At 41.0% G+C, this 26,188-nt stretch overlaps 1 protein-coding gene across 4 annotated transcripts in view; it reads right to left on the bottom strand.

The window, feature by feature from the left end:
- Window positions 1–26,188, bottom strand: part of chek1 (checkpoint kinase 1) — a 53,309-nt gene that overhangs the window by 9,464 nt on the left and 17,657 nt on the right. The window contains exons 2-11 of one of the 4 annotated variants that reach the window (XM_043676878.1): window positions 25,989–25,996; window positions 23,796–23,884; window positions 23,392–23,615; window positions 17,781–17,845; window positions 16,458–16,527; window positions 13,287–13,475; window positions 10,893–10,997; window positions 8,822–8,917; window positions 6,121–6,232; window positions 2,623–2,800 (exon numbers count right to left, since the gene is read on the bottom strand). In XM_043676878.1, coding sequence (XP_043532813.1) covers window positions 2,623–2,800; window positions 6,121–6,232; window positions 8,822–8,917; window positions 10,893–10,997; window positions 13,287–13,475; window positions 16,458–16,527; window positions 17,781–17,845; window positions 23,392–23,615; window positions 23,796–23,860 — 1,104 coding nt within the window. In that variant the 5' untranslated portion in view covers window positions 23,861–23,884; window positions 25,989–25,996. Of the gene's footprint in view, window positions 1–2,622; window positions 2,801–6,120; window positions 6,233–8,821; window positions 8,918–10,892; window positions 10,998–13,286; window positions 13,476–16,457; window positions 16,528–17,780; window positions 17,846–23,391; window positions 23,616–23,795; window positions 23,885–24,346; window positions 24,401–25,077; window positions 25,167–25,988; window positions 25,997–26,188 lie in introns of those variants that run through there. The other 3 variants (XM_043676876.1, XM_043676877.1, XM_043676879.1) reach the window with 3 other exon arrangements.

Here is a 26,188-nt window from a genome sequence, read left to right as displayed (position 1 = left end):
TTTTCAAAAAGGAAAGGGCACTTTTGTTGAAAACTGGGCAATCTTTAGAAACTATTCCTCGATAGTTATTTACCACCATAACGTTTAGTCCACAAGTTCACAACATATTGCTTTCAATTCCTTTGCCCAAATCATTATTTTGACATTTTAGACGGCACTAAGCCAGGTGGCAGTGTGCGCTGTGAGGAGGATGCTATGAGGCTGCAGGGTGACTTGGGCAGACTGGCTGAGTGGGGAAATACTTGGCAAATGCAATATAATGTGTATACATGTGAGGTTATCCAGTTTGGTTGCAAAAACAAGGCGACAGATTATCTGAATGGTGGCAGTTTAGGAAAAGATGAGATTTAATGAGACCTGGGTGTCACGGTGGAACAGTCACTGAAGGTTGGCATTGCAGGTGCAGCAGGCAGGGAGGAAAGCTAATGGCATGCTGGCCTTCATAGCGAGAGGATTTGAGTACAGGAGTAGGGATGCTTTGCTGCAGAATACAGAGCCTTGGTCAGGCCACACCTTGAGCATTGAGAGAAGTTTAGGCCTCCTTGTCTGAGGGAGGACATTTTTGCTATTGAGGGAGTCCAGTGAACATTCACCAGATGGATTCCTGGGATGGCAGGCCTGATATATGAAGTTGAAAATCATAAAACACAAGGTTATAGTCCATCAGGTTTATTTGGAAGTACAAGCTACCTGATGAAGGAGCAGTTCTCCGAAAGCTTATACTTCCAAATAAACCTGTTGGACTATAACCTAGTGTTGTGTGATTTTTAACTTTGTCCACCCCAGTCCAACACTGGCACCTCCACATCCTGACATAGGAAGAAAGACTGGATCAGACTGGATCTCACTGTACTCACTGGAATTCTGAAGAATGAGGAGGGGGGGGGGGGGGGAGTCTCATAGAAACATATAAAATCCTGATGGGACTGTACAGGTTAGATGCGGGAAAGATGTTGGGGGAGGTCCAGAACTAGGTGCCATAGTCTAAAAATAAGGGGTCAGCAATTCAGGACTGAGGTGAGGAAGAAAGTTTTCACTCAGAGTTGTGAACCTGTAGAATTCACTACCACAGAAAGCTGTTGGGGCCAGTTTATAAGATATACTCAAAACAGAGATGGATGTGGCCCTTGCAGTTAAAGGGATTAAGGGGTATGGAAGGAAAGCAGGAGTGAGATACTGAAATTGCATGATCAGCTACAATCATATTGAGTGGTGGTGTAGGCTTGAAGGGCCGAATGGTTACTCCTGCACCTATTATCTATGTATCTATGTGACTAATTAACCTTGGCCAGTTCTTTCTTCACTTCCATGAAAATGGCTTTGAAGAATTTCTGGTTGTGGATAAGACTATGCTACTTTTAACTTAATTGCAACTTAAATTGAACAGTGAGAGATTCTATCATTCAACAAAGACCATGGTTCAATGTTAGGATCTTCTGATCTTTAGGGCTCAACACTTTATGCCTCTATCAACGAGACCAAAGTGGGAACCTTCAATAATTATCTCTGGCTTTTGCATTGACCCTATTCCCTGTCAGCTTTTCAATTTTTACAATTCTAAGATCTCTCTACACTCTAATTCTGGCCCCTTGGAAATCCAGTACACCTGCCACTAAAAGTAAGCATACAGGTGTAGCAGGTGGTGGGTGAAGGCAGTAAATGGCATGTTGGCCTTCATGGCAAAAGGATTAGAGTACAGGAGTAGGGACGTCTTGCTGCAATTGTACAGGGCCTTGGTAAGACCACAGCAGGAATACTGTGTGCAGTTTTCATCTGTTTACCTGAGCAAAGATGTTTCCATAGTAGAGGGAGGGTAACAAAGGTTTATCACACTGATCCTTGAGATGGTAGGACTGACATAAAATGACAGACTGGATTAGTTGGGACTACGTTCACTGGGGTTTAAAAGAACGAGGGGTTATTCTCAGAAACCTACAAAATTCTAACAGAACGAAACAGGGTAAATGCAAGAAGGATGCTCCCAACAAATGGACGATCAGGACCAGGTATTACAGACAGGGCCACAGACTTGGTCATTCAGGACTGAGATCAGGAGAAATTTCTTCACCGGAGAGTGGTGAGCCAGTGGCAATCATTGGCACAGAAAATAATAGAGGCCAAAACATTGAATAGTTTCAAGGAGTTAGGTATAGTTCTTTGGGCTTAAGGGTGTGAGGGGAAACTGGGAAATGGTACTGAGTTGGACGATCAGCCATGATCTTATTGAGTGGCAGAACAGACTGAATAGTGTGAATGGCCAAATTTCTGCTCCTACGTCTTTTGGGTGAAAGGCGTCCTCATATTTTCAATGTTTCTATCTCTGAATTAACTCTCTCTGCCATTTGCAGACATGCTTTCATCTGTCTCAGCAACAAGTTCTGAAATTTCCTCAAATATCTTTCTCTCTCTCTTACATTAAAGACACAGCTCACAAACAAAACTTTTGCACACCATTCTCATATATCTTTGTGGTTTGGCATCAAGCTCCATTTGAAGTGTTCTGAACCATTTTACTATATTAATAACATTACATGTGCTGTGCAAATACAAGTTGTTTTTGAGGGAATTTGATAATTGTAACCTTGTAATCCTTGATAAAGTTTAGCAAATGAATCATCTTACCTGTGATGAACCAGGTGTGCTTTGCAATTGGCTGCTGACAAGCATATGGTCTATGCAGGTAGGCTGGGAGAAGCTAATTCCTTGCACTAGATTATCAATGCTAGAGTGATTGGAGTCCCACGATGACAAAGCAACCCGAGGTTCAGGCTGGGAACTCGAGTACCTTGTTTGATCCTCACTGTAATACATTAAAATTGGCAGAAGATTGGAATTTAGCAAGTACAGCAGAATGCCATTTCTGGTTAGAATAATTTGGACAGGGTCACAGATTGGAAGAGTGGATGCAAGGGCAAATACTGAGTGTGCGGACCAAAGACTACGTTGGGGTATAACAGTGCATACATTTATTGTTGGAGGAGTTTAATATAGATAAATGTGAAGTGCTGCATTTTGGAAAGGCGGTTTGGAGGTAATGTTGCGGCTGAACAGGACATTGGTTAGGCCACTTTCGGAATACAGGGTAAAAACAAGGACTGCTGGAAACCAGAGTTTAGATGAGAGTGGTGCTGGAAAAGCACAGCAAGTCAGGCAGCATCCGAGGAGCAGGAAAACTGACGTTTCAAGCAAAAGTCCTTCATCAGGATTGATTTATTCCTGATGAAGGGCTTTTGCCCGAATCGTCAATTTTCCTGCTCCCCGGATGCTGCCTGACCTGCTATGCTTTTCCAGCACCACTCTCATCTAGATACTTTTGGAATACTGCATGCAATTCTGGTCTCCTTCCTATCGGAAGCATGTTGTGAAACTTGAAAGGGTGCAGGAAAGATTTACAAAGATGCTGCTAGGGTTGGAGGGTTTGAGCTATAAGGAGAGATTGATTAGGTTGGGGCTGTTTTCCCTGGAGCGTCAAATGCCGAGGGATGCCAGTATAGATGTTTATACAATCATGAGGGCCATTGATAGGGTAAATAGACAAGGTTTTTTTCCCTGGGGTGGGGGAGTCCAGGACTAGAGGGCATAGAGTTAAGGCGAGAGGACAAAGATTTATAAGGAACCTAAGGGGCAACCTTTTCAAGCAGAGGGTGGTGCGTGTATGGATGAGCTGCCAGAGGAAGTGGTAGAGGCTAGTACAATTACAATATTTAAAAGGCATCTGTATGGGTATATGAACAGGAAGGGTTTAGAGGGATATGGATCAAGTGCTGGCAAATGGGATTACATTACTTTAGGTTATCTGGTTGGCATGGACGAGTTGGACTGAAGGGTCTGTTTCCTTACCATACATCTCTATGACTCCATGATAGGATTCAATTCTGGACACAAAATATTACAAATATTGAGCATTTACAAACATTAACTGTACGAATGCCAAAGGCAGCACTCTCACCCCAATTGGAAGTTGTGGGTTCCATTGCTAACAGCACAGTGGGTGGGTCCCTACACTCAGGTGATTCCAGAGGTAGCTTACCACCAACACCTCCTGCACAATTAGGGATGGATAATAACACTCACATCCCATGAGCAAATTAAATAAAAAAGGCCCAATCATACCATTTAGTATAACACCATCACATCAGTACTGAGGGAGTGCTGAACAGTTGCAGATGGCCTTTTTCCAATAAGATATTACGAACAGCAGATGAAATCTCCCAAAGACCGTGTAATAACTATCCTTAAACAAAGGAGACTAATAACCTATCACATTGTTCTGGATGTAGGTTTGCTCGCTGAGCTGGAAGGTTTATTTTCAGACTTTTCGTCACCATACTAGATAACATCTTCAGTGAACCTCCAAATGAAGCACTGGTGGTGTAGCCCACTTTCTATTTATATGTTTGGACTTCCTTGGGTTGGCGATATCATTTCCTATGGTGACATGCACAAGAATTCCTAGAAGCATGGCATTCCAACCAGAACTCTATCAACAAACACATTGACTTGGATCCCATTTATCACACCCTGAGAAAAAGAACAAGAAATAACATCACCAATCCAAGGAAATCCAAACATATAAATAGAAAGCAGGCTACATCACTAGTGCTTTATCCGGAGGCTCACTGAAGATGTTACCTAGTACGATGACAAAACGTCTGAAAACAAACCTTCCAGCTCAGCGAGCAAACCTACATCCAGAACCTCAACCTGAGCTACAAATCTTCTCAAAATTCACTATCACATTACTATTTATTGGACATTGTTATGCATATATTGGTTATTATGTTCCCTAGGTTACAACCACAATTACATTTTAATCATACTTTGCTGGCAGTAAAGAGTTTGGGTCGTTCCGATACTGGGAAGGATTCCATATAAAAGCAAGCTCTTCCTTTTAACACAAAGCAAAAAGAATCATCAGCTATGAAGAAGTATTTAAGAATATTGGGGGCTTTGTTTTGGTGAAAGAGGAGGCAGTCTGAAGGGGGCGGGGCAGGGTGGGGTGGGGCGGAGCATTTCCGGTTAAGGAAGAAATACAAGTTAGTAGCTTCTCAGGTTGTCCAGTGAGAAAGAAATATTTTAAGAAAAGAAAAAAAAAATGGGTGGCACAGTGGTTAGCACTGTTGCCTCACAGAGCCAGAGACCCAGGTTCAATTCCCTCAGGCGACTGACTGTGTGGAGTTTGCACATTCTTCCTGTGTCTGCGTGGGTTTCCTCCGGGTGCTCCGGTTTCCTCCCACAGTCCAAAAAATGTGCAGGTTAGGTGAATTGGCTGTAATTGCCCGTAGTGTTAGGTGAAGGGGTGAAATGTAGGGGAATGGGTCTGGGTGGGTTGAGGTTTGGCGGGTTGGTGTGCACTTGTTGGGCCGAAGGGCCTGTTTCCACACTCGAAGTAAAGACAAATTTTACCAGATAGAAATGGGGAGTCCTTACACAGGTGCATCAAAAATTAAAGATGAAGTCAGATTCCTACTTCAAAATTTATCCATGGAACTTGGAAAAATATAAATTTATTGGAATTAATCAATATTGAAATTAGCATTCTTACTCCAAGTAATAAACTTTTTAATCCAATAGGAAACTACCAAATTCAAAAACACTAGTTTTCTTTCGAGGAGGTTATTTGAACAGAGGGATAAATTCATGGACCAAACTATCCCATCATAACTTACACAATTGTGTACACATTAGGAATAACAGCTTAACCAAATCTAGTTAGTCTTGTGTTAATAGGCTCATTGTGCAATTATTCCCACAATTCAAACAACTGCTCTGCGCATTTTTATTTAAACACAGGGAATCACCCAATCTGAGTGTTACACAAAATAAACCCCATTCTTCCATTTTAAGTATCAAACACAAGGTAGGAAGTGATTTGAGACTGCAGGACATTGCCTGAGTTATGCAGCGATTGAGCGGACCCTGGACCCAGCACTCCAAGCAATTCACAAAATTTGAGATTCATATAAAACGACTGCCTTGAATCAAAGTGCTTAAGGAACTGAGACCTGGGCTATAAACATTAATACATTCCATCAACCTATTCATAAATAAATAAAGGGTCAGTTCTGGGGTTACTGCAAGTGACATTAGCTCAATGTATAATTTTTCAGATGAATTTACCTCCAGGGCAGACCACTGGCAGGAGATAGATCCACATTAGAATGAATTTGTTTAGTAAAAGGCCCCTGAGAGTCAGTGGGACTACCAGAAGATAACCGTGTTCTCTTCACACCTGGAAGAAAGGAACAGAAAAAACAGAGCGCCCAGTCAAAAGATTTGATTTCATTGCACATAATAGAAGTCCTGCACATTACAACATGTCCTTTACTCTCAGGGTAAAGTTTGTCATTTAATCAGGTTTCAGTCACACTGCAACAGTAATCCACCTGTATTTCTTTCCCAATTCAATGTCCAGTCAACAAAGTGGGAAAAAAGCATGTGGACAGAATTCTGATCTCATTCTCACAGTGTTCTCTGAGAACATAGAAACATTGCAGCGTGTGTGTGTGCATGTGTGCGTTCAGGGCAGAATAATATCATTCCAAATTGCAAAGGACTAAAATACAACACACAAAGTTTATGCAATGCAGGCTAGAAAGCAAGTGGTTCAGAACAAGGATGTGGCCTTCATGGTCACAGACAACATGCAGCAACAATACTACTCCGAATTAATGAATTGAAGTAGGAACCAAGGTTTAAAAAAAAACTTTACACAAAACAGCTTACGAAGCAATAGGGAGAGTATATAGTTTTGCTGAACAACGTGTAAAAGTCGTTTTGAATAGTTGTTTTAGCAAAGACAGAAGCTCAAAATGAAAATGACTGTTCTAACAGGACAGTGGGTACTTGGGAAACAGTACAAGTTTCAATGGGTGAAGTGACCATACATTGAGTTTCAAATAGTGTACCTTTCACTCGTGGGTGAAAACAAAAACAATTTTCCTGAGCACCTCAACATAATTGTGAACGAATGCCAATTCCCTTTCCTGAAGAGGACAACACAAAAGCAATCCAATCCTCTTTGTAAAAGGCTACACTTATCTCTTGTACTCCTATCAGATTGGGAGTACAATCTTCTCAATTGGGAGAAACAGTAGCATAGCCTGCAACAAACTGTTACCACTTCTCATTTCCAACTGAATTTAATAGTTCTTCAAAAATTTCCAACTACAGGGGCTAGTGGCGTTATTGCAAGATTATTAATCCAGAAACGCAGGTAACATTCTGAGGACCTGGTGCCATGGCAAGTGGCAAAGTTTAAATTCATAAAAATCTGGAATAAAAGCTAGCCTAATGCTGACCATGTAACCACTGTTGATTTTAGTAACAACCTATCTGGTTCACTAATGCCCTTTAGGGAAGGAAACTACCATCCCTACCTAATCTGGTACTTGAGACTGCAGACCCACAGCAATGTGGTTAACTCTTAACTGCCCTCTGAGCAATTACAGATAGGCAATAAATGCTGGCCCAGCCAACGACACCCAAACTCAAAGCAGAAAGTTCAGGGCATACACAATGCATCTGTCAGTACTTGGTAGGGACAGAAAAGAATAAAATTTTAGAATCTCAGACATATACAGCCCATGAGGCCATTCAGCCCATTGTACCTATGCCAATTGCAAAAGAGTCATTCAGCTTAATCCCACTTTTCAGGTCTTTGAGTGTCATTTTGTAGATCATTACATCTCCAGTTACTTATTAAATGTGAGGAAGAGTTTCTGTCTCTATCACTGCTTTCAGGTAGTCAGTTTCACATCCCCACCAGACTGAGTAAAAACAAAATTCTCCACAAATTCCCCTCTAATCCTACCAATAACTTTATTCTATGTCCATGATATTGACACCACCACTAAGGAAAGTAGCTCCTTTCTATTCACTTTTGAGGTCACTCAATTTTATAATCCTCAATGAAATCTCTCCTCAGTTTCTTCTGTCCCAAAGAAAACAATCTCAACAGATCCATCTTTCTTCATAATTAAACTTTACCAAGTCACACACATGGGAAATCTAATGCTCATTTTAGAAGGGAGAGCAAAAGAACAGATTATTATTTAAACGGAGAAAAACTGCAGAAAGCTGCAACACAAAGGGACCTGCAGATACTCACTTATGGAACACAAATCTAGCACACAAGCACAATTCCTGATGAAGGGCTTTTGCCCGAAACGTCGATTTTACTGCTCCTCGGAGGCTGTCTGAACTGCTGTGCTTTTCTAGCACCACGCTAATCTAGACTCTGGTTTCCAGCATCTGCAGTCATTGTTTTTGCACAGCAGGTAATCAGGAAGGCTAATGAAATGTTGGCCCTTATTTCAAGGAGGTTGGAGTATAAGAGTCGGGATGTCTTACTGCAATGGTAGGTGCTGGTGAGACCATATATGGTTTAGTTTAGTTCGCTTAAGATATTTCATTGAAGGTAGTTCAAAGAATGTTCACTAGGATGATCCCAGGATGGAGAGATAGTCTTTTGAGCAAAGTTTGGGACTCTTCTCAATAGAGTTTAGAAGAATGAAAGGTGATTTCATTGAAACAAATTCCTTACATATTTTTCATTCTTAACAAGCTTGAAAGGGTAAATGCTAACAGGATGTTTCCTCACATTTGAGTATCTGGGACCAGAGACATAGTCTGAGAACAGAGGCTGGCCTCCACCATTAGCTGGAATCACCACATTTTGCTAACAAACTGAGCATTCAAATGCTGCTTCAGTTAAATATCATAAAGGGACTAATTGTACTTCCTTCATGATCTGTGTTCAATCTACATCAGTTACGGTTTGGGCAAAGAAAGATACAAGTACTTGGTCAAGTTAACTTACCCCTTTTAAATTGGTAAATGAACCACCTGTCCTTTTTAATATCTGAAATCGTGGCTCTGTTCTTTGGACCTTCAATGAGAACTTTGTTCAGCAGACCTACGTAAACCAGACAAACATACAAAACGTAATGTCAACAAGTCTCAATGGAATGAGCTCCAGTCAACGTACAGCAAGGTGTAAAGGCCTCCTACTTGACGTTTTTCCATCTGTAAGATAAACCTGCTGTTACACTGCAGCTAAAGCATCTGAGCTCTGCATCAGTAAAGTTAGTTTACGAAAAGTAGAATAACTGGAGTGCCCCACTATGCCAACAGGGCATAGGAAAGGGCATCAAGTACAAAAGAACAGGAGTAAACTGTTCAACCCATCCTAAGCCAGGTCAGCCATTTTAATTATATCAAATATCAATTCCAACTCCTTAATCTTCAGAGATCTCATCTAACAAAAACCTGTCAATCACAGTTTTGAACTTTTCAACTGGCTCCACCCTCTCAACAGCCTTTCTGAGAAAAGTTGTTTCCTGACATCAACACTGAATGATCTAATTCTAATTTTAAGGATGGGCCAACTCATCTTGTGCTTCCTTCGCCAGAGAAATAGATTCGCTTCCTCTACCAAAGCATTTCTTAATTATTTTAAATGTCTCATTCAATCACTTCTCAATCTGCAAAACTCACATTATTCAGGGCTGTCTGACAAGAAAACCCAAATACAGGTGTACACGTTTGTAAATATGTCACAAATCCACATGGCTGCTGGAACACCAAGGAAAAGTAGTGGCTATTTTTTGGGGAATAATTAAGGAAGACAAGATGATTAAAGTCTGGAGCAATTACTCATCTCCAAAGATTTAGTTAAGGCTTAGAAAGTTCCTACTGAAGGCAGTTATGAAATGAATATTGGTATTCATTCTCTTTGGGTGATTATTACAACAATAATGCATGTTTGTCATTGACACAATGACAGGTGCATAACTGGGTTCATGATTCCTGCATCAACGCTGGAATAGGATCAATTAAAAATAGTCATTTCTACACAGGACAAAGCTTGAAATTTAGCTCACCGTAGGGAACAGATGCTTAAGAAGTTCACTATTTCGCTTGTGTTCAACGTCAAGCAAAACTTGCTCACAGCAAACTGAAGGGTGATCTTACACAGACAGTGCCCAAGTTAATAATCAACCCATTTCAGGTAATGTAAAGTTCAGGGAAGCTGTCCTGTTGCTCTGGCCAACACTCACCTCTCAATCAGCAGACAAACTGATCATTTCATTACAATTTGCGGAACCTTGTTCTATGCTATTTAGTTGCCGGGCTTGCCTCCAGAGATAATGACAACACTTCAAAACAATTCACTTGCTCTGATGTTAGGATATCACACCTCCCCATCAACAGGGAAAGTTTATTTCCTCCTTTTAACTTAAAAGGAGTAAACAAGCAAAGTCACCATAGTTCCCAAGGATTATAGGGCTACTCTCTCATTAGAAGGGTGTGGCTGGTCATGGTTTAACTTGAGGATCACCATGCTTCAGAAAAAAAGAGGGGTTGAGAAGAAGGAACCTTCATGACAAAATGAATCGAACTATTATATAGTATAGGTGTCATGATCTCAGCTGATCTCACTAATGGACAAATCAGATGTCAGAGTGAAATTTTTTATTGTTAATTGGTGGACACTCATTGAAACAGAGACACAAAAGACTATGGATTTCCTTTAACAATAAAAAGAAAAAACTAAAATAAACAAAAAGTCTAACAATATAGAACACAGTTTAAAATATTTTAAAATACATAGCAAGGCAACTCCTTGGCCTGCCTTGTCAGTCAAGTAAATAAGAAAACAGGTAGCACTTCTGACAATACAGCACTGCAATGACATGTGCCTCCAGAATTACATGCTCAGATCTCTCAGCAGGAATTGAACCTGCAGCCTTCTGACTCAAAGGCAAGAGTGCTACTCATTGAATCACAAACACCCAGAAAAAGCAGCAGTGCTTGCCCACTTTAAATATGTCAAGAGATATTCCCAACTGTGGATTGTCCAAGGAGTAGATCCCTGATCATTTCCTTACTCAGTGGAATAGGATCAATCTTTTTCCATGGTGTTAGGTATAGTTTCTTCTCATTCCAATCACAGTACTCCTGACAACTATCCGCAGGCTGGTCCCAGGGTAGCTCTGCAACATAGAATATCTGTCAGCAAAAATGAACAATAATCAAAAAATACATTCTAACAATTGAGCATCTTCTGGGTGAAAATCCACTCTATTTTTCATTGTTGTGCCTGCCTATTCATTTCAAAGTGCAACACTCTCAAATTTTTTTCACTTGGCTTCAGGATAACTTCTGATTAGCCTTTGGGATAATTTCTAGGTTGCTACGTGTCTGTTAAGTTTAAAATAAAGTGGAAAATTCTAACTGCAGTAAAAAGAAACTAAACCACAATAGGTCCCATGCTGTAATACTTGCTACAAAAGATAAAAAGACTCAGGACCACCTTCATCCTGTTCAACATAAAGTTTGGAACTCAAAACTTACACAGTAGCTTTCACACAAAATTTGAAAACTGCTTTAACAAAAAGCTTCAAAGGTAGCAAATCAAATAAAAGCACAGTCGTGACTTGACATCTATTTGATATGAGATAGAATTCAAAGTTGTTCAATCAGTTGGATCAATGCAAGTTCACACCACCTGCAACCTTGTTGAGTAAACACCTCCCATTAAACAGGCAGCAGTCCCTGACTTAGTTAGAAATAAAACAGTGCTCTGAACACTAGCACCCTCTAATGTCAGTGAAGTATCATTACTCTCCCTTCTCAAAAGGACAATAATTATACATGGTGGAATTGAAATCTGCCCAAATAAATGCTCACTGCAGCTTTGAAAATCTCTCAGTTAAATGAACAACACCCATGCTGGACAAAACAATCAAATTAATTCACAACCAATTTGCTGCCTTAAATAAAACAGAAAGTGCTGGAGAAGTTCAGCAATTCTGATAGCATCAGTGGAGAAAGAAACAGAGTTAACACTGAGTCCAATGACTGTACTTTAGAACTGTTCCGAATAAGAATCATACCTTACTTGAAACATTAGCTCTTTATTTCAGGTTCCCAATATCCGCTGTTCTTTGATTTTATTTCATTGTCTTAAACATCCATGCACTCCTCCAGCACTGCAGCACGGAGGTGGTCTGTACCATCTTTAGGAAGCACTAAAGCAACTTAATCAAAGCTCCTTTGCCAGGAATTCCCAAACTGGTGGCTCTACCACCCAGGAGGACAAAGACAGCCAGTATCTAGGAACACCATCACCTCCACTTGACACATCATCCTGACATGGACACACACATTCTTCATTGGCAATGTGACAAAATCCAGAAAATCTCACTCAAACAGCAACAACTGACCCAAACAAAAAAAACTCTCCATTTTTTCCCCAGATTGAAAATTGTTCATGTCAGTGGACATGATGTCCAATGCAATCAGTAATTCAGGAATTGGTATTTGCATCTTCTGGTGTTGCAAAGAAAGACAAAGCAAAATCATTCATTAAGGGTGTTCAAATTTTGGATCACAAATACTTGCTGTTTACTTTTCCACATTTCACATACAGAATTATGCATCATCTTGCATCTCCTCTCTTTGTTTAAATTCATCCATGTGATGAGGACACCATTGGCTAAGCCAACATTTTTTTGCGCATCCTTAATTGCCATTAGAGGGCAGTTAAGAGGCAACTATTGTAAATCTGAAAGTTGTAAATCTGAAATCACATGAAGGTCAAATTAGGTAAGGACAAAGGTCCTTCCATGAAGGATGCCAGTGAATAAAATGGGTTTTTACAACACTCAGGCAATGGTTACAAGTCACAATGTGGCTAGCTTTTATTCTAGATTTTTATTGAATTGAAATTTCACCATCTGCAACAGCAGGATTCAAACATATGTCCCAGAACACTAGCCTGGAATTCTTGATTCCCAGTTTACCACCTTCTCAGCTTCTAGATTCTCAGATTCCTATTCTTACTCTGCCACTGCCTTCCACTATTGCACAAAAATTGTGGGAAAGAAACACGGTGAGCTATGTCAGTAAAGGTTGAAAGCTATTATTTGAAAACTCTCTGATGTGAAATAGACTACCTGCACTTACAAAGTTCACTCCAAAGTGTCAGCTCTGGGGGACTGCAACAAACAGCAATGTGAGAACAGCAATCAGTGTGCTAACAGAGGCAAAGTAATCTGTTAAACATTTGTGATCTAACTAGTCAATTGCAGAGCAGTTATAGGATATCAGACAGACTGAGAAGGGACAAGACCAACAGCCAGAGAGAGAGGGGAGAGAAAGAAAGGGAGAAGGGGTGGGTGAGAAAGGCAGACATAGAGAGACAGACAATTCTGAGCCCCACAATCTTAAACAACCATGATAAACCCTTCCCAATCTCTCTGCATAAAGACTGAACTAACCTCCAGCCAGCATTGCAACGAGAACAATTCCACACGACCAGATATCTACAGGCTCTGCTCGGAACTCTTTCCTCCTCAGCAACTCAGGAGCAACATACGGTAGAGTGCCACACATCTTATTCAGTAACCTCTCACGGCCATTGTGCCTGTATACAGTCGCCAAGCCAAAATCAGAAAGCTTCAGGTTATCTAGAAGGGAAATAAAAACAAATGGCTAGAGATGCTATACATCGAGTCAAGGACATTGGCATAATAACAATAAAGCCTTTTTACATAGACAGTGACAGATTTGCAGGGTTCTCTGACATTGGCCACACAGTCAATAACAGCCGAGCAACACCTCACTGACACTGCTAAAGCCTAACTTCCCAATGATTGCAAAAGTTGCAGTTTATGGCTCTCCAATTGAGCGTCTGTGATACGCTGATCTGTGAACCAGGGCTACTTTCACAAGAAGAAATAGGAGCAAGAGTAGACCATTTGGTCTGTTGAGCCTGCTCTGCTATTCTTGGCACAGAGCTCCAAAAAGGGAAGTAAATACAGGTCGAATGTTTCTTGCATTGATCCAAGGTAAGGGCTTCCTTCTACTCAACCAGTCTGCTTGTTTGACAATATAAACAAGACATGGAGTGAAGTGAGCTGTTTCTCAGTTTATGGGCAGCAGGAAATCAGGGAGCATGTGCACATTGCTTACATCTAGTTTCATTCATTGAACATGAACCACCACCTGCCTCCACCAATTTGTTGGTTATGAATTTATGCACATAAACTTTTATGATGGGGTTTGGGGCAAAACAAAGCTGGAAGGAAAAATAAAATTTTAATTAAGCCAAGGTAAGCTCAGGTTTATATCGAATTTCTGCTCTTGACAACAAGCGTGCCATCAAGAAGTCTGAGTAAAACTGGAGTCAATGGGAACCAAACACTTTGCTGGTTAAATTATACCTGGCACAAAGGAATATTGATTGCAGTTGATTGAGGTCAGTCATCTTAGCTTCAGAACATCATTGCAGGGGTTCCTCAGGTAGTATCCTCAGCTCAACAATCTTTAGCTGCTTCATCAAAGACTTACTCTCCATCATGAAGTCTGAAGTTGGGAGGTACGCTGATGACTGCAAAATGTTCAGTACCATTCGGGAGTCCTCAAATACTGAAGCAAACCATGTTCAAATGCAGCAAGATCCGGTCAATATCCAGGTTTGGGTGGACAAGTAACAACACTTGCTCCAGACAAATGTCAGGCAATGAGCATCTCCAACAAAGGAGAATTTAACCATCATTAACATTTAATGCCATTACCATCACTGAATGCCACGTCACCAATAACCTGGAGGCTATCATGACCAGAAACTGAACTGAAGTGGTGAGGCCACAAGAGCAGGCTCGAGACGATGAATCATACAATGATGAGCTCACCTCCTGACTTCCCAAAGTCTGTTCATATTCTACAAAGCAGAGTCAGAAATGTGATGAATTATTCCCCCAATTGCAGGAGTGTGTACTAGCTACAAGATGCACTGCAGAAATTCATCAAGGCTCCTTAGACAATTACTTCAAAACCCACAAAGATTATTATGCAGAAGTACAAAGGCAGCAGTAGATATATGAGAACACCATCACCTGCAACTTTTCTTCCAAGCCACTCACTATCCTGACTTAGACACAGATCACCATTCCTACTATTTTGCTGGGTCAAGATTCTGGAACTCCCTTTTCAGCAGAATTGTGGGCAGATCTACATGAAATAGATTGTAGCACATCAACAAAACACTCACTCAAGGGCCATGAGGATGGACAATAAATGCTGGCCCAGCGAATGAAGCCCACATCCCAAAGATGAATAAAAACAAACATTCCATGAATAGCATAACAACAGGCCATTGATCCCAAAAGTCAATACTAGCAACATTTAAATATTTAGATGAACACTTGAAATACCATACAAGGCCATAGGCCTAGTGATGGGAAATGGAATGAGAGATAGTTGCCTGATGACCAACTAGAACGTAATGGGCCAAAGGGCGCCTATTCATGCTGCAATCCTCTCTCATCTGAAAGCACTAACATAAGCTGTGCATAAGAACCAGGAGCCCATTAGCTCCACACTAAAATGATCATCCTCAATATCAGAAATTGAAGAGTGAGGAACCTGTAGACAAGTCCAAGGCTTTGTACAACGACTGTTTTGTAAAAATAGAAAAGCACGAACAGTAATCGGGACAGGAACACTGATTGATTCTATACTCCTCACTCACAGGCTTTGAGGCCAACTGTTCCTTCATACTGAAATTCTGATAACTCAGTATCAAGTGAAGATCATCATAGTCAGCATGCCTCAAAACACTAAAGGTCATCCAAGAACCAGCTTTTCCTGGGTCAACTTTCTTAATTGTTTAATTCAATCTTTAAGAGGGTATTGTTTATCATCTAAATAGAAAATCAAATCAACTGGGAGTAGGGAGTGGACAGATGCTTAAAAACAAATGTAGCTACAGTCATCTTTCTTACAGTATTATCTTTTATTCGTTCATGAGATTTGGGCATTGATAACGAGGCCAACATTTATTACCCATTCCCAATTGCTCTTTATGTAAGGGACACATCTTTTGCCTTATGGTCATCAAGTGCAGAGTTCGACTCCTACTCCAAGCGGTCCCAGAAAATACAGACCGAAGCAACAACACTGATGGAAGGGGTAACGTCCAACAGAAGACTCTTATCTAGTGGCTGTAAGAGTCTCATCCCACGTCCTATTGTTTTCAAGCTTAATAAACTTCACACAGCATAGGACTAAGGCCTTTCTCAGCTGGTATAAATCTGGCTATCATGACTCGTTACACATTTTGGCCTGGATATTCTGACAACCAGACAATGGTTTCTGCAGCATAGACAGGAGTCGTAGAATCCTAAATGTGGTAGACTCCCAAGGATTTCCCTGAGAAACTGAAGTGGCTATTGGACATTTCCCCTACCAGAAGTATCCATTTAACTCCGAGATCAGTATGTCTTGCTTCAGTTTAGTAGTTACGTAGGAAAAGTCGGAGATTAAGAACCTAATGTAATACCTGGGTAACAATTAAACTGACCAACCAACTCATCCCCATCAGAATGGTTGGTTTTTGTGCCTCCTTCATAATGAAAGATGAACAGATCAGTTTTGCTGTACTATACCTCGGTCATCGAGCAGCAGATTTTCTGGCTTGATGTCCCTATGAGTAATTCCAATACTATGAAGGTATTCCTAGGAAGAAGAAAGATAGAAGCTTTTAAACCTGAATTACTTTACAACTTCTTCTCAATCTCCAGGCTCATAAAATACAATGTGATGACAGACTGAAGTGAGAACTACAAATCCAAACACAGCAGGTTTAGCAGAGCTAATAGGTCAGAAGTAGCTATTGAGTGAGTGCTTAAGACCTCTGGTTACAGTGTATCTACTATGCTTTGGCTTCAAGCATGACTTCCAATGGATATTTTGGTGTTTCTCATTTGATTAAAATAGAATATGGTAGTTTTGGTATTTTAAAGCCTTGGTTGGTGAACAAACCAAATTTTGGCAGACAAAGCTCATTGAGACAATATATTTCTAAGAAGGTAAGCATTACAATATTCCACCTTTAGTTACACTGTGCAATGCCACAAGAGGAAAACTGCTGTAGCATGCCCCTGTAAATCCCATTAACACACTTAGTTTCAAGCATATATAGTTTTTCTTTTATAATTCCAAAAAGACAAAGAATTAGTGTTAGAAGCTCAAGTATTAGAAGGTGTTAAGGCAGCACAGTGGTTAGCACTGCTGCCTCACACACCAGGAACCCGGGTTCGATTCCAGGCTTGGGCAACTGTCTGTGTGAAGTTTGCAGTTCTTCCCCAGTGTCTGCTTGTGTTTTTTCCAGGTGCTACAGTTTCCTCCCACAACCACAAAGATGTGCAGATTAAGTGAATTAATCTGGGGTAAATGTAGAGCAATAGGGCAGGGGAATGGGTCTGGGTGGCTTACTCTGGAGGGTCGGTGTGGACTTGTCGGGCCGAAGGGCCTGTTTCCACACTGTAGGGATTCTACGATACTATGACAAAATACTGCAGATACTGGAAATCTGAATTAACAACAGAGAATGCTGAAGAAACAGCTTCAATGGAAAGAGAAACAGAATAACTGTTTCAGGTCAATAACCTTTCATCAGAATGTTCCAAGTAGTGAGAAATTTGGAAGCAAAGTTGATGAAACTTATCAGATTAGGGTAAGAGTAGGAAGTACGTAATAGAGATATCAACATTTTCAGCAAAAGAAATAAATAAGGGCTGTCAATTGCAAAAAAAGAATCTTTCATGAATCACACACAATAGTAGGCTTAGCTTGGACCTATAGGGGCTTCCACAGCAAAATGTTTTATTTGGGAGTGGACTCAAAGAGGAAACTGCACAAGAACATATTTAACCAGACAGTGTGGTGATGGACAAATCTCTCTTCAATGAAGAATTAATGGTACTTACCACTCCTGCTATCAGCTGCAGGAAAAATCTATGAGCATCCACTTCAGGCATACCCACATCAGGTTCTACAGGAATACAAACCAAATCAGTCACAGCATTAATCTGCTATTACCTAGGAATTACATAGGCGAGAGAGCACAGAAAACAGATCATTTGGCCCAATCAGCTCATGACTGTGGTTATACTTATTGAAAATGCGGCATGGTGGGCCAGTGGTTAGCACTGCTGCCTCACAGCACCAAGGACGTGGGTTCAATTCCACCCACAGGCTACTGGAGTTTGCACACTCTTCACATGTACGATGGGTTTCCGCTGGATGTTCCGGTTTCCTCCCACAGTCGTCGAAAAGTGTGGTGCTGGAAAAGCACAGCCAATTAGACAGCTTCCAAGGATCTTCCTGATGTAGAGCTCATGCTCAAAGCATTGACTCTCCTGGTCCTTGGATGCTGCCTGACTAGCTGTGCTTTTCCAGCAGCACACTGTTAGACTCTGATCTCCAGCATCTGCAGTACTGACCTTCTCCTTTCCTCCCACAGTCCAAAGACGTGCAAATTAGGTGGACAGGCCATGCTAAATTTGCCAGAGTGTTCAGCGATGTGTAGGCTAGGTGGGTTAGCCACAGGAAATGTAGGGTTATAGGGTAGGGAAATGAGTCTGGGTGGGATGCTCTTCAGAGGGTCGGTGTGGACCCGTTGGACTGAACGATCTGTTTCCAGACTGAAGGGGTTCTACGATTCTATGATAACCAGTATGTAATGGAACCGACGAGGGAGCAAGGTATCCTAGATCTGGTCCTGTGAAATGTGAGAGGAATAATTAATGACCTCATAGTTAGGGATCCTCTTGGAAGGAGTGATCACAGTCTGGTTGAATTTAGAATACAGTTGGAGAGTGTGAAGATAAAATCCAATACTAGGGTCCTGTGCTTGAACAAGGGGACTACAATAGAATGAGGGAGGACTTGGCTAAAGTAGACTGGAAACAAAGATTTTATGGTGGGACAGGTGACGAGCAGTGGAGGACTTTCAATGCAATTTTTCAAAGCGCTCAGCAAAAGTATATTCCAGTCAAAAGGAAGAACTGTAAGAAAAGGGGTAATCTGCTATGGGGTGTCTCAGAAATAAGGGAGGCTATTAAATTGAAAGAGAAGGCATACAAAGTGGCCAAGAACTGCAGGAAACTATAAGATTGGGAAAACGTTAAAGGTCAACAGAAAGACACAAAAAAGAGCAATAAAGAAAAATAAGATAGAACATCAGAAAAAACTAGCACAGAATATAAAGACAGATAGCAAAAGTTTCTATTAATATATAAAACGAAAAGGAGTGGTTAAAATAAATATTGCCTTTAGAGGATGAGAAGGGGAATTTAGTTATGGGATATGATGAAATGGCCGAGGCATTGAACAGGTATTTTGCGCTTGTCTTCACAGTGGAGGACACTAATAACATGCCAGTAATTGATAAGGAGACAAAGGTAAGTGAGGACTTGGAAACAATCATTATTACGGAAGAGGTAGTGTTGGGCAAGCTAATGGTGCTCAGGATTGATAAGTCTTCTGGCTCTGATGGAATGCACCCAGGGTACTAAAGGAGATGGCAGGAGAAATGGCAGGTGCACTGGTGGAACTTTTCTAAAATTCACTGTTGGGCAGTCCCAGAAGATTGGAAAACAACAAATGTGACATCACTGTTTAAAAAGGAAAGTAGACAAAAGATGGGGAGTTATAGACTGGACAGCTTAACTTCTGCAGTGGAAAGATGCTCGAGTCTATTATCAAGGAACAAAGCAAGGCATCTTGATGTAAATTGTCCCCTTGGGTAGATGCAGCATGGGTTCATGAAGGGCAGGTCATGCTTGACAAATCTTTTGGAATTCTATGAAGACATTACAAGCAAGGTGGAAAATGGGGACCCAGTGGATGTGGCGTACCTAGATTTCCAAAAGGCCTTTGACAAGGTACCGTACAAGAGGCTGCTAAATAAGATAAGGATGCATTGTGTTACGGGTAAAGTATTAGCATGGATAGAGGATTGGTGACTAACAGGAAGCAAAGAGTGGGGATACATGAATGCTATTCTGGTTAGCAATCAGTGACTACTGTTGTGCCTCAGGGATTGGTGTTGGGACCGCAATTATTTACAATTTACATGGATGATTTAGAGTTGAGGACCATGTTGCAGCGTGTCAAAGCCTGCATGATGACACTAAGATAAATTGCAGTGCAAAATGCATACAGGAACATAGATACATTGAGTGGGCAAAGGTCTGGCAGATGGAATACAATGTAAATAAATGTGATGTCATACATTTTGTTAGAAATAGCAGTAAAAAGGATTATTATTTGAATGGTAAAAAGTTGCAACATGTTGCTATTCAGACAGACCTGGGTGTCCTTGTGCATGAATAACAGAAGGTTGGTTTGCAGATACAAGTAATTAGGAAGGCAAATGGAATTTTATCCTCGATTGCTAAAGGGATTGAGTTTAAAAGCAGAGAGGTTATGTTGCAGCTGTACAGGGTGCTGGTGATGCCGCACCTGGACTACTGCGTGCAGTTTTGGTCTGCTTACTTGAGAAAGGATGTACTAGCACTGGAGGGAGTGCAGATAGAGGTTCACTAGGTTGATTCCAGAGTTGAGGGGGGGCTGGCTTATGAGGAGAGTCTGAATAGATTGAGATTATATTCATTGGAATTCAGACGATTGAGGGGGGATCTTATAGAAACATATAAAACGCTGAAGGGAATAGACAAGATAGAAGTAGAGAGGATGTTTCCACTGGCAGGTGAAGCGAGGACAAGTGGGCACAGCCTCAAAATTTGAGTCATAGAGATGTACAGCACGGAAACAGACCCTTCGGTCCAACTTGTCCATGCCAACCAGATATCCTAGGGAGCAGATTTAGGACTGAATTGAGAAGGAACTTCTTTACCTAAAGGGTTATTTATCTATGGAATTCCCTGCCCAGTGAAGTAGTTGATGCTAGTTCAGTAAACCTTTTTAAAGCTATGATGAGAACGTGGATAAGTGGATCTGAGTCTACAAAAAGAGTCCTGAAGAAGGACTTATGCCCGAAACGTCGATTCTCCTGTTCCTTGGATACTGCCTGACCTGTTGAGCTTTTCCAGCAACACATTTTCAGCTCTGATCTCCAGCATCTGCAGCCCTCACTTTCTCCACAAAAAGATTAGCCATGATCTTATTAAATGGCAGAACAGGCTTGAAGGACCACATGGTCTATTCCTGGTCCTAGTTCTTATATTCTGTTGCCTTCACCCTGATTTAATTGACTAGTTTCCTCTTAAACACACATAACATTCCCTTCAACAACTCTGAGGTAGCCAGTTTTACAAACTTACCGCTGTATGTGAAAAGTTTCTTTTGAACTGCCCACTGAATTTTTTTTAGACTACTTTATATTGATGGCTCTAGTTATGCCCTTCCTCACAAGAGGTTATTATCTCTGTAATCACTCTATCAAAAGCTTAAATATCTCCAAAACGTCAGCCTGCAACCTAATTTCCACAACCCCCCACATAAGGAGAGACCAATCTTTCAATAGAAACATTCATATATTTCAGATTACACACTGGCAAGTTTACTCTCCACCCTCTCCAGTACCTCGAAACCCTTTATATAAAGATGGTGACAGACAGTACAGTACAGTGTGGCATAACCAAAGTTCAATAGAGATTTAGCAGAACTTCCCTACTTTTCAATCCTTTTACCTTATTTTTCAATTATAAATTGTCAAAGAATGAAAAATACTCATGCCAAAATTAAAGTACTTCGCTGCACATTAGTATTAACCGTTTAACTTAAATCGCATCCTCCAGCCCTTGCTTAGACTGCAGCATCATAATGTTCCCCAAGACTGCTGTTGAGAAACAGCACACATGGAAGATTCACTTAATCAGCTAACGGGATAAACTAAAATTTGTGACTGTTAAGACTGGCTGAGTAAGCAAGGTCAAAAATGCGCAAAACTGAAAAAATACAAAGAACTGAGGTCAATCGTGGTACATCTTACTGTCCCAGTTCAGATTAACTGTCTCAGCAGAGATAATAGACTGACTCCAAGATGACAATAACAAATTACATTCATCTCGCACCTTTATTAAAGTAAAGCATCTCACTGAAGTTTGCAGGCGCATCATCAAACAGTCATCCCCGGACATGTAAACTATTCTAACAGAAATCTGAATTCCAAGAGAAAGTTAAAAGGATTCTTAAAGAGCATCTCTGCCTGATTACCAGTGGTACCTCCACACGGAGACATCTTGGCTATTAAGCGTTCTCTGCAAATCTTACAACTTAATATTGAGAGCTTGCTGGCTGCCAAGCAAAACCTTACTCGATATCCTGCTACCCAACACTCCATTGACATCATTCACCAGCAGGAAACCTACACTGGAACTGAAGCAGTAGCTTGTTATGGCATCTAAGGCTTTAGCTAACTCAGCTTCTGCCTCATGTCTGGTCCAACACTGACAGTGTTATGAAAATTCTGTGGAAATGCAATTCAGCAGTGTTCATACTGCAAACATATGCAAAGAAAATTCACAACCGCGCGGCAGAAGGTAATATTAGGATAAGCAACAAAACTTGAACAAAGACGCAGGTTTTAAGGAGCAGCTTGAAGGAAGGAGATGAAAGTATGAAGTGAAGAGCAAGAAAATTCCAGACCTTATTGTCCACAAAACTTTGAATAGCTCAATCACTGCATTTTTATCCAGATGGTCTCAACAAGCAAACATTTACTGGAAAATTGAAATAGCTTCAACATTGTACATAAGCCAGCATGTAAAATTTACCAGTTTGATATCAAATATAAAATACTCTGTCTCCTATGCCTCATTATCTCCAAATTTGACTATTCTGACATTCTCCTAGCCATCAGCCCATCATTTGCACTCCGTAAACTTGAGCCAATTTAAAATGTTGGTGCTTATATCCCAACTCACGTCGAGTTCCATTCATTGAAAACCTCTGTTTTCTGAGCTATACTGGGCACTTGTTTCTTCAATATTTCTTCCTTGTTTTCAAATCCCTCCCTGGCCTCACTCCTCCCTATTTCTTTAACTTTCTCCAAGATACCTATACAACAGTTTGGCTTCTTATGTACCTCCAGCTTTAACCACTGCACAACCAGATGCCTGGGTCCAAGGTGCAGAGGGGGAAAGTCACCAAGGTCTCAGAGGACCATAGGCCTACTCTCTCATTACAGAGATGATGACTGGTAGTAGTTTAACCTGACGGCCTCGCCGACTTGGGCGAGGGAGAGTTTGAGAAGGAGAATCCTTCATGGTAACGTCAGCCAGTGTGGGAACTGAACCCACGCCATTGCTATCACTCTGCATCACAAACCAGCCATCTGACCTATTGAGAGAACCACCCCCAAACTACAGAGTTCCATCCCCAGACCCCTTACTCCTTCTTTAAAAATCTACCTCTCTCACCACACCTTTGGTTCCATGCCCTAATAATTGCTGAGACATTGTCAAATTTTGTTTGAATATGGAACACAGATATTTTACCGTATTAAAAGGTGCTATTAAATTGTAAGCTTTCAGACTTCCTGCCATGTCAAAGTTTATACAAGGTTCCTACCTATTCGATCAAAGAGTTCTCCTCCACTGCAATACTCCAGAAACAAGTACTGGATGCTGCCTTCACGACGATGTCCGTAAAAACGGACAATATTTGAGTGGCTCAACATCTTATTGATGCAAATTTCCTTCTTGATGTTCTCAGGACAGTCAAGAGCACGCGCAGTGTCCACTTTCTTCACTGCAACCGCCTCCTCTGTTCTCCGATTCACAGCCAATTGCACCCTAAAGGCAAACAAAACCTGCTCAGGCTACAGCACCATGAAAAAGAACGTCAACAGTACTGCACCTAATTAAGAAATATTCAAAGAAACAGGTAACTTTTCAGCAGGTTTCATTTTTAGCCAATTTAAAAAGAGATCCTATTGTAATTCCAAATCACACGAATAAGCAGTTGACACTCACTCGCCATATGCTCCTTCACCTAGTGTTTGCACCAGATCCCAATCCTCTACAAACGGAACTGCCATCTTCCCAGGCAATCACCAGGAATACTGAAAATAAAGAAAGTTATTCGTCAATACTAATGAAAAGAATAAATTAGGAAAAAGAATTAACCTCACTTGAAATGATTTAACGTTTCCTCTGTCACCTCCAAATAAAACTCCTCCAGGTGCTAACCTTAAGCACCCAATCATTTCATGTAGAGCTGGATATTATGATGTCTAAAATCACCGTCATTGGGGCCTGGATGACGGCAGAATTTGGAATACCTGCTGGATTAGTTGAGAACAGGTAGGTGATAAAGGTAACCATTTTACTTTCAAGTGACCAAACAGGCCTGAGGTTCTTCTATCTTTTAATTCTGAGGTCAGTAATCTGTCCTGTACTAATGTGCAAAATACTCTGTGACACAAATTCCTCACATTTAATTCCTTTATTTAATATTAAGTCTTCAGAATGAGGGCACCAAAAGCACTGTTTGGCGTTTACAATGATGGTATTTAAATAGGTACCTATATAACCACATGCTGTATTCCAAAAAAATTTGTAATTATGCTTTTCTTTCTTCCATTCATCTTATTCTGCTGGCTGGAGAAAACATCTGGCTTTTGAACAATTTTTCAGGCAGCTGGATATGAGGTACTTTACCTCCTGTAATGTTAGATCAAGACAAAGACTTCCAAAGATAATGACAAATACATATTATGGGCACTCTTCCAGTTTAGATTCCTGTGCTCCAGCTCACGGGAGCGGAGGAAAACTTAAAAGAAACAACGCATTTTGGGCACACGGTTTTGAGTTTATGTTGAGTTTTACAGCAAGTGCAGTAATGTTCATTTTCTTGAGATGTATTCATGAAGTGCTTCAGCACGAACTTCTGTTTTGATCAACTGAATTCCTTCAGAATTGTTCTTGCAGTTTTAAAGAGTTACATTGCTAGGCCCAGGTACTGTTGTCAAGCTTCTGGGCCACTGTTTATCACAATCCTATTTAGTGATAAGTAACAGCTTCTCACCCACATTTAAACATCTCCTCAACAAAACTACCTCTCTGACCAGGCTTCCAATCACTACCCATAATCCTCCATTAGACATTTTAACCTACTTTAATGTAATGTACGCCACCACAAGATCTGCATTAGCAGCATCCCAAACAAAATATCACATGGACTACAAATCAACAATCATTAGCTTGTTAAAGATGGTAAAACAGAAATGGAGTAATTGACAGCAACCCAACTCACCAGAGGTTCAAAGCACAAAGCAGAAAAACCACTCTAATAATAGTTCACAATTCATGCGTTTCTTCTACTTTTATTTCCAGCAACCTCTATCCTTACTGATATAAAGGCATTAACGACCCTGAGTGGGAGAACACCAATTCCAAATGGCCAAAGTCAAGCAAGTAGCCAACAACTATCCTGCAACTATATCCTTTACTACTGAGCTCATTATTCTCAATACAAAATGTGCAAAAACAACTACTGAAACTCCTCACAATAAAAAAATTGAGTGCAACAACCAATTCTCAGCAATAGAATTCTGGAAAGAACTGCCTATTCTTGATCAATTCAGTGTAATCTATCCTGTAGACCATATGTTAACTTCTGACAACATGTCCCTACTATTGAAATTTCTTCAGCCCAAGATGTTCCAGTACATCTCACAGTAACACTAGTTAGTATTTTCCTTGCTCAACGCTCCTCAATTCTATCACTGTGTCAAACAAATGAGATACTCTCACAACATAAATATTTGAACGTTCTTATCAACATATTTGTGTAGGTACCTTCCCTTGCTAAAATGTCATGTGGGTTTGATGCAGCATCAGCCCAGACAATGTCATTGTAAACCCAACCAGACAGCAAGAGCAAGCTCACTGAACCCATCTTGAGCACCAGTAACACTCCAAAACCAAAACTTTCCATTTCACCTCCCCCATCCCTGACCTCCCCCGCAAGATATGATTCTACAAACCAGGACAGTCACCCCATGTAGACTTCATCGCCCTCAAATTACCACAATACCAGAAACAGGAATTACCATCCCAAATCGCACAAAATTAGGACCTGCTCAGTCTGTGCCCAAACTAGGACCCGCTCACCAAGTCTGTACCCAAACTACGACTCTCTGCCTCGCATATTCAACCTAGAACTCTCTCTCCTTACAAATGAGGACCCTCATCTCCCCTCCCAAAGGCTCTCCCATCCCCAAATCTGGACACCAACACTACCCGACCCACCCACCAACCCCTACCCCCTCTGTCACTGCTGGCCACCCTCGGTGTACCACCCCCACTGCCCAGTGGAGGATCCTGTGGGTCGGACACACTGCCATCTCCCTCTGTGGCTCTGC

The sequence above is a fragment of the Chiloscyllium plagiosum genome, chromosome 35 (genome assembly GCF_004010195.1).
Source record: "Chiloscyllium plagiosum isolate BGI_BamShark_2017 chromosome 35, ASM401019v2, whole genome shotgun sequence".
In the NCBI taxonomy this organism is placed as follows: Eukaryota; Metazoa; Chordata; class Chondrichthyes; order Orectolobiformes; family Hemiscylliidae; genus Chiloscyllium; species Chiloscyllium plagiosum.
Note: the sequence above shows the minus strand (reverse complement) of the source record. Positions and strands in the feature narration are given on the sequence as shown.